This window comes from Molothrus aeneus, chromosome 15, assembly GCF_037042795.1.
Source record: "Molothrus aeneus isolate 106 chromosome 15, BPBGC_Maene_1.0, whole genome shotgun sequence".
NCBI classification, from domain to species: domain Eukaryota; kingdom Metazoa; phylum Chordata; class Aves; order Passeriformes; family Icteridae; genus Molothrus; species Molothrus aeneus.
In genome coordinates this window covers 14,519,847-14,533,734 of record NC_089660.1, presented here as the reverse complement: position 1 = coordinate 14,533,734, position 13,888 = coordinate 14,519,847, and the positions used below count along the sequence as shown (strand labels likewise).

At 42.3% G+C, this 13,888-nt stretch overlaps 1 protein-coding gene across 2 annotated transcripts in view; it reads left to right on the top strand.

Annotated features, from left to right (window-relative positions):
- Positions 1 to 13,888, top strand: part of SLIT3 (slit guidance ligand 3) — a 491,996-nt gene that overhangs the window by 311,774 nt on the left and 166,334 nt on the right. For both annotated transcript variants that reach the window (XM_066559986.1, XM_066559985.1), the window contains one exon: positions 744 to 885. In XM_066559986.1, coding sequence (XP_066416083.1) covers positions 744 to 885 — 142 coding nt within the window. The remainder of the gene's footprint in view (positions 1 to 743; positions 886 to 13,888) is intronic.

Genomic DNA, 13,888 nt, shown 5'->3' with positions numbered 1-13,888 from the left:
TATGGCTAAATGTATGCAGATATCAAAACTTTAAATGTAGGAATCATAACCATTTGAGTAAAATGACATAATTGCTACAGTTTCAAAAAAATGTAATGACACTTAATTAAGCCTGAATCTAATGAATTGACTAGAAATTGTATAGAGCAATGTCCTCATGCTACACCTCTGCTCTGTGTGTAGCTTTGTGTCTTTGTGTCTAGCTTAAGCAAGAGTTTGAAAGTTTGAAATTATGTTTTTCTAAATTCTTTTTATGTTTCCATTAACTGCCTTGTCTTATCTTGAAAAAAAGCTGGCTTCATATTCCCAGTCTTCACACCATAACAGGTTTCCTTATTTCAAAAGGTTTCCTTATTTCAAAAACATAAGTTGTCTCTGATGAGTCTTCTCTCAGTATGTAAAAGTACTCAAGAAGAGTTTGTGTAATGGAAACTTCTGGAGAAAGAGAACTTTTGGAAATTTGGAAATGCTCCTTGATTCTAAAGCTTAATTTAAAAATCTTTGAATGAACTGATATGGGTGAGCATGAAGGAAGTGTTCATGAGGGGAAGAGATTGATAGAGTGGAGGCTGAGAGGAATAACACTTTGCATGTTTTCTCTGCAGTTGATTTGTAGAATATTATATTCACCTGCAAATAAATTATTACTCTGTATAGTAAGAGGATCTGCAAAACCCATAGCATTTTGTTGTTAAAGCCTCACAAACATTTTTTAAAGCATGGAATGTGTTCCTTGTGTGCAGGCCCCCAGTCCGAGCCGCCGTCGTGCAGCGCCAGCTCCGTCTCCTGCCCCTCTGCCTGCACCTGCAGCAACAACGTGGTGGACTGCAGGGGCAGGGGCCTGACAGAGATCCCAGCCAACCTCCCCGAGGACATCTGGGAAATGTAAGTGCCAGTCTCATGCACAAATCTTTTCCATTTCTCTCCGTTTTTATCCCATGTCACGGCGTCCTTCGTGGAAGAAAGGGGTATGTTTTAAAAGCTGTTTTAAGTAGTTGTCAGCTTGTTCTCAAGTCAGTTGTCAGTAGTTGTCCTCTCTGGTTTGTTCTTTTGATCTAAGGGCTCAAACCATTTTTAAATGTAAATTAAGATAGTTTGGTACTGTCCTACCTGAAAGCAAGGTAAAGTTCTTGGGGCCTTAAGTTCAGATTGTGTTTACATTTCACAAACCCAGAATTGCAGTTCTATAGTCAGTAAATGAAAATACACAGTCCTTTCTTATTTCTAGTCAGTGATTTCCCCATGAGATGGAGGGACATCTTTTTAGCTTGGCAGGATGCATTTATAATGAATTAGAACATCAGAGCACATTGTCTCTGCTGATTTTACCTTCTGTATCTTGTCTTCCACATTGTTATTTCTAGCTCTTTAACAGTTTTGTGACTTGTGTTGTGGAATCAGATGCTTGTTTTATAGACTTGTTTGACTTTACTACCTCTAGGAATTGGAACCAACTATTTCTGTGTCCATGACTTCATACTACTGTGGGCCTGAAATACTTTTACATTAAACCATTTTACTTGTGGTTAGTCCACAGGGAATGCAGATCAATTCCTATTTAGGTTCTTTTCATACTGAGTTTTCTGACATCCAGCCAGTTTTTACAGTCTACACAGTATAAATTCAAATATTTGCAGGTTCACTGGACTTATCCACTTTTTGTTGCTGTAGAAATACTGGTACACAGCAAAATTTACCATGATAAAGCATAAATTTGTAAGATTGTGGAGTGTTCTGGGTTGGAAGCAATCCTACCAGATTTGGGCAGGGACATCTTCCACTATCCCAAATTGCTCCAAATTCCTTCCAACCTGGCCTTGGACACTTCCAGGGATGGGACAGCCACAATTTCTCTGGGCAGCCTGTGCCAGGGCCTCACCACCCTCAGAGGGAAGAATCTCTTCCCAATATCCCATCCAACCCTGCCCTCTGTCAGTTTTAAGTCATTCCCCCTTGTCCTGTCACTCCAGGCCCTTGTCCAAAGTCCCTCTCCAGCTCTCCTGGAGCCCCTTTAGGAAAAGGTTTTAAGGTTTTCCCAGAGCCTTCTCTTCCCCCCAGCTCTCCCAGCCTTTCTCAGTAGCAGAGGGGCTCCAGCCCTCTCATTGTCTGTGTGTCCTTCTAATGCTCTGGGCATAAGAACCCCAAGGAACATTGAATTCAACTTGTTCTTGTATTTCCCCCTAACTCAGTATTCTCTTGTAAGCCAAATTGCTCTGGTAAGAACACTTGACTTACAAACTGTTCTACAAAAATGAAACACACAGCTGTTGCTCTAACACAGTTATTAAAGGTGACCTACATTTCACTCTGTTTCAGTATTAATTAAAGATCTTTTATTCAGCCTTCCTACCTTTCTTCATTAGCATGGGTAGGCAGAACCTTCTCTGACAAAGCTGCCAAAAAGTCCTAAGACTGTTTTGTTGATAAAAACCCATCACAAACCAGGAAACTCACTTGTCATGGGACATCAAACAAGCATCATGTGGTGCTAATTTTCCCTCTCCTGCATATGAATTAGAAGTCTGTTGTGTTACTCTATTACTCCTCGAGGTGAAGGACTTCATTGCAAGAATGTTTGCTACTAAGTAAGCAATTTAGGAAAGCTAGAAATCTGTACCCCAGACTTGATTTTTCATAATTTCATAAAATAGGTAGCAAGAATGTAGAGAATGCAATTTGGTTTTTTATGAAGCTTCTTGTTTAGGTGGGAGCTGACAGCAGCAGCCAAATTGACTGAGGAAAAATGAGTTATGAGAAATTGAAGCTGAGGAATGCAGACTGTGTGCTGAGTGTTACAAAAGAGTCTCTGCTTACAAAGTGGTTCTGTTTTGCTTTTCAGAGGAGAAATGAAGAGTTTGTGCCATAGAGAAGCACATGAGAATAAACAGAAAAGTTTTGCATGACTACTTGGGTGAAAACAAAAGTCATTAAGCACCTGGAGGCATTTAATGGAAAGAAATACTGAAATGCATGTGTGGTGGTTTGCTGGAACATGAACAAAACAGTCATTCCCTATATTGGGACAGCATCTACAGTAAAAGGAGAGCTTGCAGTTATTTAGAAAGGGTGAGAGAAAATGCATGCAAGGTAAATAGGGAACACGGTGTGAGTGCAGAATGGGCTTGATGCTGGAGAGGTGTAGGGAAGGAGGGATGACCAACAGAGAGGAGACAAAGCCTCCAGAGAATCTGTTTTTCTGCTCAGACTCGATCAAAACCCTGCAGCCAGTGCCTGTCAAACAGAATGACAGCTCAGCCCACAGAGCCAGGGGAGAGCAGAGCCGTGGAACCACATGGCTTGGGCTGCTCTGGGCTCAGGACATGGGCTGCATAGATCCTTTCTCAGTCATTAGTGATTCCCTGGCATCACTCAGCCCAAGGACAGCTTTCCTGCCCATGCAGATGTGGGCACAGGGGGTGAGGGTACTGCCAGCCCTGGCTGTAGGGTTTCAAACAGAATTTGCTTTCACGAGCTGCCTGCCACGTTTGTTTGATGCCTGCCAGTCATGGGCAGGAGCAGTAACCCCCTCTTGATCTTTTCCCACCTCACAACACTCTTCCTCTGCCCCTGCTTTAGAAGGAAGTTTTCATGCTGTTTGTCTGCCTCAGACTGATGCACTCATTTTTTATTTATAACTGCAAGCAAGGCTGTGTTTTAGGATGTGAATTCTGGGCAGGTCTTGTCTGAGGATGTTGTACACCTTAAAACAGTGGTGCAGGGACTTCCACTTGTGCCTTTGTGTTTGCTAACAGTTGGTACAAGACTTTGCAGAGTGAAAGCAGGGCACAGCTCCCCAGAGGCAGCACACAGCCCCCTCCTGCTGCCAGGGAGTGCTCATGCCTGGAGGCAGATGCTGGAGCAGCAACCACTGGCACTGGGTGCTGCTTCTCTGAAGGATCTTCCTGAAAAGAGGGAATTAATTATTTGATAAATCTGGAGGCTGGTTTGTGGTTGGGATGCTTGAGAGAATGTAAACAAGCTGAGCCCAGTACAGAAAGTGATGGGAAAAGAAGGGTGAACTGAAATGAGGAAACAACCAAACACACGAGGAGAAGAATTGGGAACAAAGGAAATCGAGACAGGGTGAGCAAAGTGCTGTGAGTCTGAGAAAGTGGGGAATATTTGGTGAAAAGGCCTGAGATTGGTGCCAGTGGACAGCAGCTGTGTAGGGTGGCAGGAGAGCTGGGACACTGGGGCAGGACAGAGGGACACAGGGACAGATGGAGCACATTTACCTTGGAGAGCCTTCCTGCCTCCTCACCATGTACTTGGGAAACCCAACAACAATTTGAGTGTCTGTCCCTGGGCATTAGGGACTGTCTAGGCACAGATTAACTCTTAAACTACACAGGGAGCTCCTGTTTGCACTGCTGCTATTCCAGTTAGAGAGCACTACAGGGATCTGGGACTCACACTTCTGTTACACTTGAGTTTCCTTGTGATGGAATCAGTAATTTCAGCTTTTGGGTTTGAGGCCACTGAATTAAATGTTTGGGGTTTTTCTTAAAGTAAAAAGAAATAAACTGGAAAATGCTAGAAAATACCAAAGTTAATATTTGTAGCTGCAGTTGTCATTTGAAGCTTTTGTGTATATTTGTGGTGGTATTCACTTCAACAGCAGCACAGTCTCATGCTGCTGTTGACAGCTTGGATTAATTTCTTGTTGCCTAGGGATGCATCAGGGATGTGTAGGGAGGGAGCCTGTGTGTATAGATAGGGTCTGTTCACTTGTTGCAGAAACAGGAAAACTGTAAAATGGGGACTGTGGGGAAGATAATCTCATGAATGCTCTTCAGAGAATTGGGTTGTGCCTCTTCTTGCCAGTGGTTTTATTAATTGATTCTGGGCAAGTGACTTGCACAAGCTTTCCTTGGGTGGTCACTGGTGATGTAATCTCAGCTCTGGCTGATTCAGCTGAGACATTCAGCACTGTTGAGGACTCCCAGCTGCAGCAAAAGTCAACAGGCACTGTGCTTTGAACACTTTGTGCTGTGCAGTGTTAATTACTCTGAAAAGCCAAGTCTCAGTCATCTGCAGACCTAAAAATCAAACTCCAGAATGTAAAGTATATCCTTAAATCCTGAAACAGATCTGAGATCTGTTCACATCAAGTTTGCTTCACCATTGTCATTTACCTGTACCATACCCTGTGTCTGGTGAGATGAAGAGAAATAGAATTGAATGAGCCAAGATTAAGCTGGGTAGGATGTACCTGACTCAAAAACAATCACAAACCATTTGTTTAAATGCTGATGCAATTGCTCCAGACAGCAAAGAGGCTGCCAGTCCCTGAAGGAATGGTGCAGTTTAGGCACCCTGTCTGCTGAGATAACAACCACAGCTTCCTCTGGCAGCTGGGCACAGCAAACAGGCATGGAAGCCCTTCCACCAGCTCCTAGGCTTGGCCTAAGGTTAGTTTTAGTCACTTGTTCTACATGGGTTTAGTTTAGCATTTCCACTTCTGATAGCTGAACGGGTGGCTGATGTTTTTGTAGGTATAAGTAGCACGTGATTTTGGTGCAGAATTTCACTCTTAAGAAAAATTCTAGAGTTGGAGCACAGGAAAAATGAAATGTTGGTTTTCTCCTGGTTCTGGCAAAATGAGCACAAACCTAATTTTCTGCAAGATGATCACTTTGTAATGTAATGTTCTACTTGTTCTACCTTTAATGAATGGTTTCCTGACAAATTTAATGTCCTGAGGGTCCCAGTGTGCTGGGCAGTGTTGCAGGCCTGGAGGCAGACAGGTTTGCTGTGTTTGTTGCTTCAGGAATTGTCTCTGGAAGAAATTGCCTTCTCTGTTCTTCAATACCTGCAGGAATGTGCATTTCAGGCCAGCTAGGGCTTAGCAGGGAGTCTTTAGGAAGCTTTTGTGATTTGAAGAGGGTGATGAACAATTTCTGGGTGTTTAAGTTACTGGTGTATTCAAAATTAATTTTCCTCCAACTAGAATGAAGTCAGAAAAGCTATTATAGAAAGATTGAGCACCAGTAACTATTCATTGTAATAAGAATAATTTTTTGTTATATGAATTATAAATTAACTACACGACAGCATTTTCATGTTTATTAACAATTGGCTTTCAAGTTCTCAGTTTCATAAAAGCAAGAAGTTTTATCAGGAATATAAATGTAAAGAAACTATAAACTTCATGGAAAAAGGAATGACAATTTTTAATTTAACATTGTTCTTCCTCCTGAAAGAAAATTATAATAATTTTCCCAGGCTTCCAGTAAATAGTGCAGCTGAAGCCAGCAGAGTATTTTTGAACTTGCAGTAAATGCTCCATAATTGCCTCTGGTGGCAAGTTCTCTGCCTGGGGAACCAGGTTGGCTCCTGTAGTTGAATCCTGTAATATGATTTTCATTCACTGCTGTAAATTGGCTCTGGACAGCTTCTCATGTCTAACCTGACTACATTGTTCTGGATCTCACCAGTCAAACTGTGTCTTGCATTCCACAGAAGTTTATTTTGTCAGGCCAAAAAGATGTAGAAAATTTTTTGTTGGGTTCAAAACACAAAAATAATAAAGAAATAATAAATATTTTAGATTGATAGTCAGTGAAGAAAATAAAAATACATGGAAAATTTTAAGAATAAAAGTGTTTTCGGTGCTGAGACAAATTAAGGAAAACAGAAAGCTGCATTTCACAGTTTTAGAAACAAGCAGAAACAGCAGGGAGTTTCTGCTGCAAGATCAAGGCAGATTTATTTCTTACATCTTTACTTTTCTTTCTGAAGTTGTGTAACTAATGTCATCTGCAGGCACAGGAAGGTGGGCTTGTTTTGATAAATTTCTAGGTTTCATACACATGGTAATTTTTATTTCAGCCATATCAATTTTTACCTTCTTCACTGCTTTTTTATAACTGGGAGATTTCTTTTAGAAAAAAAGTTATGTTCAGGTTAATTTACTCAGGCAAGCTGTGTAGGATTAAACTTAAAAGGTTTGTAGATTTGAGATTGTTTTGGTTTTTAGTTTGGTTTAGGATTTTTTGGGTTTGTATGTGTATGTCTAGTCTCTTTTTCCCAGAGATATCACTTCAGTCCAGTATAAACACAAATTGATAATTACTAATAAAAATGAGTGGTATAACCAAAAAGGCATATATATTTTATCTAATATAAATTTCAACACAAAGCTCCTGTGTTGCCAAGCAAAACAAAGAGATTGCAATATATAATGAGCATATACATTCTTAAAGCTGATTATGAAGAGGAAAAGCAATCACAGAAAATAAAATAGAAAGCATAAAATCACAGCTTTGACATAAAATATACTAATCAGATTTTTTACTGTTTGAAATACAAATTGTCTTTTGGCTAACACATGTTCTGTTTATTTTGCTTAAAAAGACTGTGAAAATAAGAAAGGATTTGAGGAATGTCTATTGTCAAATAACAGAATCTGTTGAGAAAATATTACAGGTGGCAGAATTTCAACTACCAAACAGCTACTTAATTTTCCTGCTAATTTCTGGTGTTCTGCCTTTTCCTTGTCAGTATTGTAAATGTGCAGTAAAAACAGATGTACAGAATGTACACAGCTCCTAACAGTAAGTTAGATTAGAGATTAAAAAATAACTTTTTCGTTTTTTCTGTCAGCTTACTTCCATTTTCACTAAAAGAATAGTTTTGTGTTACAACTTGACAAAAAAAATGCAAATCAGCTTGAAATTCTCAGATCCCTGAGCATTGTGAGAAAACCTGGGGAGTGATCAGGGCTGGAAGTTTCTTGAAATAATTGGAAGTCAATAGAGGGTGGTCAGGATTGACCTCCTCAACCAGTAATTAAACAGCAATGTGATGTGTTCAGGGGTTAGTCTGTCTGGGACCTCACAGAGCTTCTCAGTGCAGCAGATATTCTGGGTCTGGCTTGTTAAAAACTATCCTACAGGTTTATATTTATCAGGTTCAACCATTGGGGAATGATTGCTTTCACACAGGTGCTAGAGAAACTCTGTCTCCCTTCAGAATAACAAAACCAACCTCAAAACAGCCCCCGTAAAAAGAATTCCAAAAAAATATCAGTGAAAAGTGCTCAGAGCAGATGCTGGGCTGGAAGTGAATACCAGAACAGTGCAGCACCCTGGGGATGGTCTCTTGGGAGCCTTCTGAACCCAAATCCCTGGGTCTGAGCTGCAGTCCCTGGGTGCCAGGTATGGGATCCATGTCCCTGCTGGTCACTACCCCACAGCATCTCAGAAACACCAACACTGAACCCATGTCAGAAACACCAACACTGCACCCATCTCAGAAACACCAACACTGAGCCCATCTCAGAAACACCAACACTGAACCCAGCTCAGAAACACCAACACTGAGCCCATCTCAGAAACACCAACACTGAGCCCATCTCAGAAACACCAACACTGAACCCAGCTCAGAAACACCAACACTGAACCCAGCTCAGAAACACCAACACTGAGCCCATCTCAGAAACACCAACACTGAACCCAGCTCAGAAACACCAACACTGAACCCAGCTCAGAAACACCAACTCTGAACCCAGCTCAGAAACACCAACACTGCACCCATCTCAGAAACACCAACACTGAGCCCATCTCAGAAACACCAACACTGAACCCAGCTCAGAAACACCAACACTGAACCCAGCTCAGAAACACCAACTCTGAACCCAGCTCAGAAACACCAACACTGAACCCAGCTCAGAAACACCAACTCTGAACCCATCTCAGAAACACCAACTCTGAACCCAGCTCAGAAACACCAACTCTGAACCCATCTCAGAAACACCAACACTGAACCCAGCTCAGAAACACCAACACTGAACCCAGCTCAGAAACACCAACTCTGAACCCAGCTCAGAAACACCAACTCTGAACCCATGTCAGAAACACCAACACTGAGCCCATCTCAGAAACACCAACACTGAACTCATGGGCTGCTTCAATGAGGGATGGAATTACCAGCAGGGACCTGGAAACTGCCAGATCTCTCCAGCCTAAGGACTCTGCTTCCTGTGTTTGTGTTCACAGCCACTGTCCTGCACAGAGGGGAAATTCTTCCTGCAAACCCTGATCCCAAGTCCACATGCCCCAGTAAAGTCAGCTGAGATGGGAAGTTGCCTGTCTAGTCTAGAATCATCCAGAAATGCCTCTGTCTAGTCTAGACTCAGAGCATTATTTTGTATTCTACCCCCAAAACAGCTTCTGATTTACCCTGAACACCCTCACAGGTGATGGCTCAGGGGAGCTCACCTGGACTTGGACATCTGGGCACAACCCAGCAGCATTCCTGCAGGTGTGGGAGCAGCTCAGGGGGAGCCTGCACCCTCAGCCAGGGATAAAGAAAGGAAAAGATATGAATGAGACTGGCAGGGACATTACAATGATGAGCTGTGTACATTCTGATGAGAAGGGCCAAAATTTCCCACCAAAAATGTGGAGTGTCACAGTGGTAGAGGGAGAAGGTTTGAGGTTTGGCAGAACAATGCTTCATTCTGGTGTTAATGTGGTTAGAGAGACGTTGGTGTTTTGTCAAAAGATGTTCTGTGAAATACCAGTCTGTGGATTTCTCTGGTGTCCTGATTGTCTGTGCTATATTTAATGCAAAATTAACATGCTACAACAGAGGGGATGGATTTCTAATGTGGCTGCCATCACAAATTCAGCGGTTACCAGAGATGCCTGATCAACTGCTCAGCTACACAGCTGAAACTAAATTCACTACAGTGTGTCAGAAGATCCAATGTCACCAGCACTGCTTTTAGAATAATACCATGGTATCAGGAACATATCAAAACATCTGTTTTCATTCTGAAAGATATCTTTTGGTGAGCAGAATTACCTATGTAACTTCCTAGGTAGATTTATGTTGACAAGTCACTTCACTGTGGATGGGATTTTGTCTTTTGAAGATCTGCCCTGGGGTGAGTTGTTAGGAAGCAGCCCTGTCTAAAACTACAGCAGGAGCTCGACAGCTAGACCTGAACATCAACAGCAAAGGGAATATGAAGGGAAACTCCAGTCGTCACCTTTATTAATGCAGGTGGAGGCTTTACTGGCTCTCAGCTCTCCATTTCCTAAGGCAGATTCCATAAGAAGCATTTATAATGTGTATTATTAATTTTATTTGGGAGTCATTCAGGTGCTGTGATGAAAGGCAGCAGTATAAAAGTCTTGGAGGACCCAATTTGTTTAGGGGTTTTATAGTGGTGGTAGAGTCTGGCTGGGCTGCAGGGTGAAGGCTTCAACTGTTAAAACAAGCAGTAAGCACAGACATCTAAAATCCTCCAAAATCCTCCATGTCCTGCCATCCCAAAGCACTTTGTTTTCTACAAAGCTTTCTTTTTTTTTTTCCCCCCTGGGGACTGAGGGTTGAGGCACAAAAAGCTGAGGGTTGAGGCACAAAAAGCTGAGGGTTGAGAGGCACAAAAAGCTGTTCCCTAGGATGTCAGGCCATGAGCACTTTCTGAAGCAGCAGGACTGCAGGTTTGGGCCCTGCTGCACTGTGGCTGTTTCAGGTTGTGCTGCTGGATGAGCTACAAGTCCTGACTGTGACTGCAGGGCAGGATTCCTCCCTTCCCTCCCATCCAGGGCTGTCCTGGGTAAATATTCAGTGGAGACACCCAAACCTGCTGTGTATGCTAGGAGTAAAGATTGTGTGTCAGACAAAGAGGCAAAGAAAGGTGTCAGGGCAGGGGTCAGATCCAGCTCATATCTGCAGTAAGAAGACCATTGTATGATGGTGATTTATTTAGTATGATTTATTCACCTTGAATACTAAAAATACACCTGTAGACTTTTCCTCATCAGAGACTAAAATGCACAGTAAGATATGAGAGCCTAAATTATCAGATAAATGTTGGAATAATGGTCCTAGTAGCTTTTTATAATCCAGTTGCTGCAGTCCCTGGCTTGATTGTTGTGTTCCCTAGAAATTTCCTCCTTCCTAACCCAAACTGTTCTCCCCATCCCTGGGTTCTGTCACGTCACAGACATCTTTTATGAAAAATCCTTAGGATTTTTCCTCCTGAGAAGCTGAGAGGCCTCAGGAACAAAATGTAACCAATGGTTATCTGCTGCTGTGGAATGCAACAGGTGCATCTGGGATTGGGCTCATGTGGTTGTTTCTAATTAATGGCCAATCACAGTCAGCTGGCTCGGACTCTCTGTCCAAGACACAAGCCTTTGTTATTGATTCTTTCTTTTTCTATTCTTAGCCAGCCTTCTGATGAAATCCTATCTTCTATTCTTTTAATATAGTTTTAATATAATGTATATCATAAAATAACAAATCAAGCCTTCTGAAACACAGAGCCAACATTCTCATCTCTTCCCTCATCCTCAGACCCCTGTGAACACCATCACATGTCACCATGGTGGATGTCAATGCTCCTTCCGTCCCCACCCAGTTCCCTGCAAACCCCTGCTTACAGGGAGGAGGAAAACAAGGATTTTGCCCTTCCCAGCACTCTTCACACAGGCTGTGTGTCCTGCCAGTGCCACAGGTGTGTTTCCCCCCCTTGGAGGTGGCTTTGGCTCGGGGCTGTTTGGTCCTGGCAGGCTGAGCCATGGCAGCCCAGCAGAGCCCAGGAAGAACCTGGCTCATCCCCTCTGTGTCCCAGCAGGGCCCCAGTGCCTGCCCCATGCCCAGGGACACTGGTGACACAGCTCCTGGCACTGTTAATAGAGCGTGCCTGTCTCATTTGTAGGCTCTATTCATCTGACAGCTGAGAATTATCAGTACTGATGCTTCCCTCCCTCTCTTTTTCTCCAAGGTGGTGATTTGTCTATGTTATGGGTAGGTAAGCTTGACAAAACATTGCACATTAGCAGCTGAGACAGTGTTTGAAATGGGAAAATTGCTAGCAAACTGCTCCATTAGAGACCCAAATAACAAATTCTTTCTTTCCCTCAATGAAAGGGAGATAGTTAAAGCCCAAATTAATACGTCTGTCTCCCCAGCTCTGCAGGGGGAATCACTCTTCAAGACGAATGGCTTCATCACTCCTGAGTGTGAGCTGGCTCTGCTAAGTCCCCGTTAGGCAGAGTTTTTTATCCTTTTGTGTTTTGCCATCCTGGGCGTGAGCAATGCAGGCACCACAGGAGGAGGTGATGAAAAGATTTGCACCTCAGTGAACTTTGAGATGGATTAGCATGGGAATTTGAGTGCTTGTTCTTTACCCTGGGATAGTTTTTCATCTTTAACTGCATGGTTTCCCCGGGTTTGTTTTGTTCTGGTTTTTTCTCTGATGTGTTTACTTTTTGCTCTCATTGCTGCAAAGTCATTTAAAACAAATGTAGGAAGAAGGAGGACTTTATCCTGTCTAGCATCATGTTATTACAAGAAAAAATGGATCTGAATCCAGTGGGCCCTCATACTTTCCAATCTCTGATGATATATTAGAGAAGAGAAAGGAAATTGTTCCTGTCCTTTGATGTTGTTGTCAAAGCCTCTAAAATAAAGCTGGGAGAGGCAGACAGAGCATTGCTGTGTGTGGGGAGGGGGAGATGTGCCTCACTTCATCTCAGCACTCAGCACAGCCACAGGGGCAACAGAGGAGCAACAAAAACCTCTGGGAGCTTGAACAGGACCAGTTCCCTTTATCAGTTTTGGGAATTCTTCTTGGCAAGTCTCTTAAATAGATCTGAATATGAAATATCACGGGAGAATCAAGAAAAATTTTATTGAGTTGTAAGAAACCTTTAATGGGAGGGGAAGTAGTCATTTAAATTATCAAAATTTAGCTTTTTAGAACTGTGTGTCCTGTACAGATTTCTCAAATGTAAAATTATTTTATATATATTCTGGTAATACCCCCCAAAAATGAACTCCCAGATGTTGCTTTGCACTAGCATAGATGGTTTTGTAGCGTATGACAGCACTCCATAGTATAGGGATACACCATAAAAAGCACAGTTTTCCAAAGGTCATGTTCTAGGTAACCTAGGTATTCTTCTCAGAAATAAAATGTGGCTGTAAAATTTACACTTTCACACTTTTTGGGGCAAAAAAAGCCAATATTAGGTAAGAATACTGTTTTTCACTTTATTTCAAAGATGGCATCTCTAGCAGTTTCCCATTGTAGGGTTTGTAATTAGGCCTTCATCTCCCTGAAATTTCCAGCTCCCCTCCTGGCAGAACCTGGAATGTCTTGAGATTTTTAATTGTCTGCTGTCCTCAACATGTCATGTATGAGCTAAATGAGGTGAATGAGTAAAGTATTAACCCAAACAAGGTGTTTCCTGTCATTTTACTTGTGAAACTGCATTGTGTTTTTCAGGCTAGGTCTGCCATTCTGTAACATCCATTTGTGTAAAAAATAAATAGAAGTCAGGTCAGAACTTCATTCTGTTAAAGCACAGCTTATTTAATGCAGCCCTGGACTTGGTGCCCTGCTTTGTGCCCAGGCTGGAGCCCACCTGCCCACACACCCTGATGGGGGCCCGTGGTGCTGCTCTGGTGCCATCTGCAAGGTGCAGTGCACTGAGCAGAACGTGCCATGAGATTCTTGAGTCCTTCATTTGCAGAGGGTTTGGTGGAATAAAGCAATGTCGGGTGCTGTGGTGGGAATGCAGCAGCAGATGACAAGAGCCTTGTCCATCTATTTCTGTACAGGCCATCTGCTGCAGATTTTGTAGGAAAGGGTGAAGAGTTCATTAGGTAGCTTCAGAATGCAACTCTCAAATAACTCCTGTTTCTGTCTTCCTCTCCACTTTTCCTAGAAATTTATTTTTATTTTCTTTTTTATTTATTTATTTTCTTTTTTTTTAATTTCTTTTTTTTTTTTTTTATTACGTGGGACCTGTGGCTAACTATTCCAATTTTGGATATTTTTTTCACCCTCTCTGGGGTGAAAACTCTGTGTGTATTTCCACCCTTGAGTCACTAAAATTGCCTGGGAATTTTGCTGGTGAAGAGC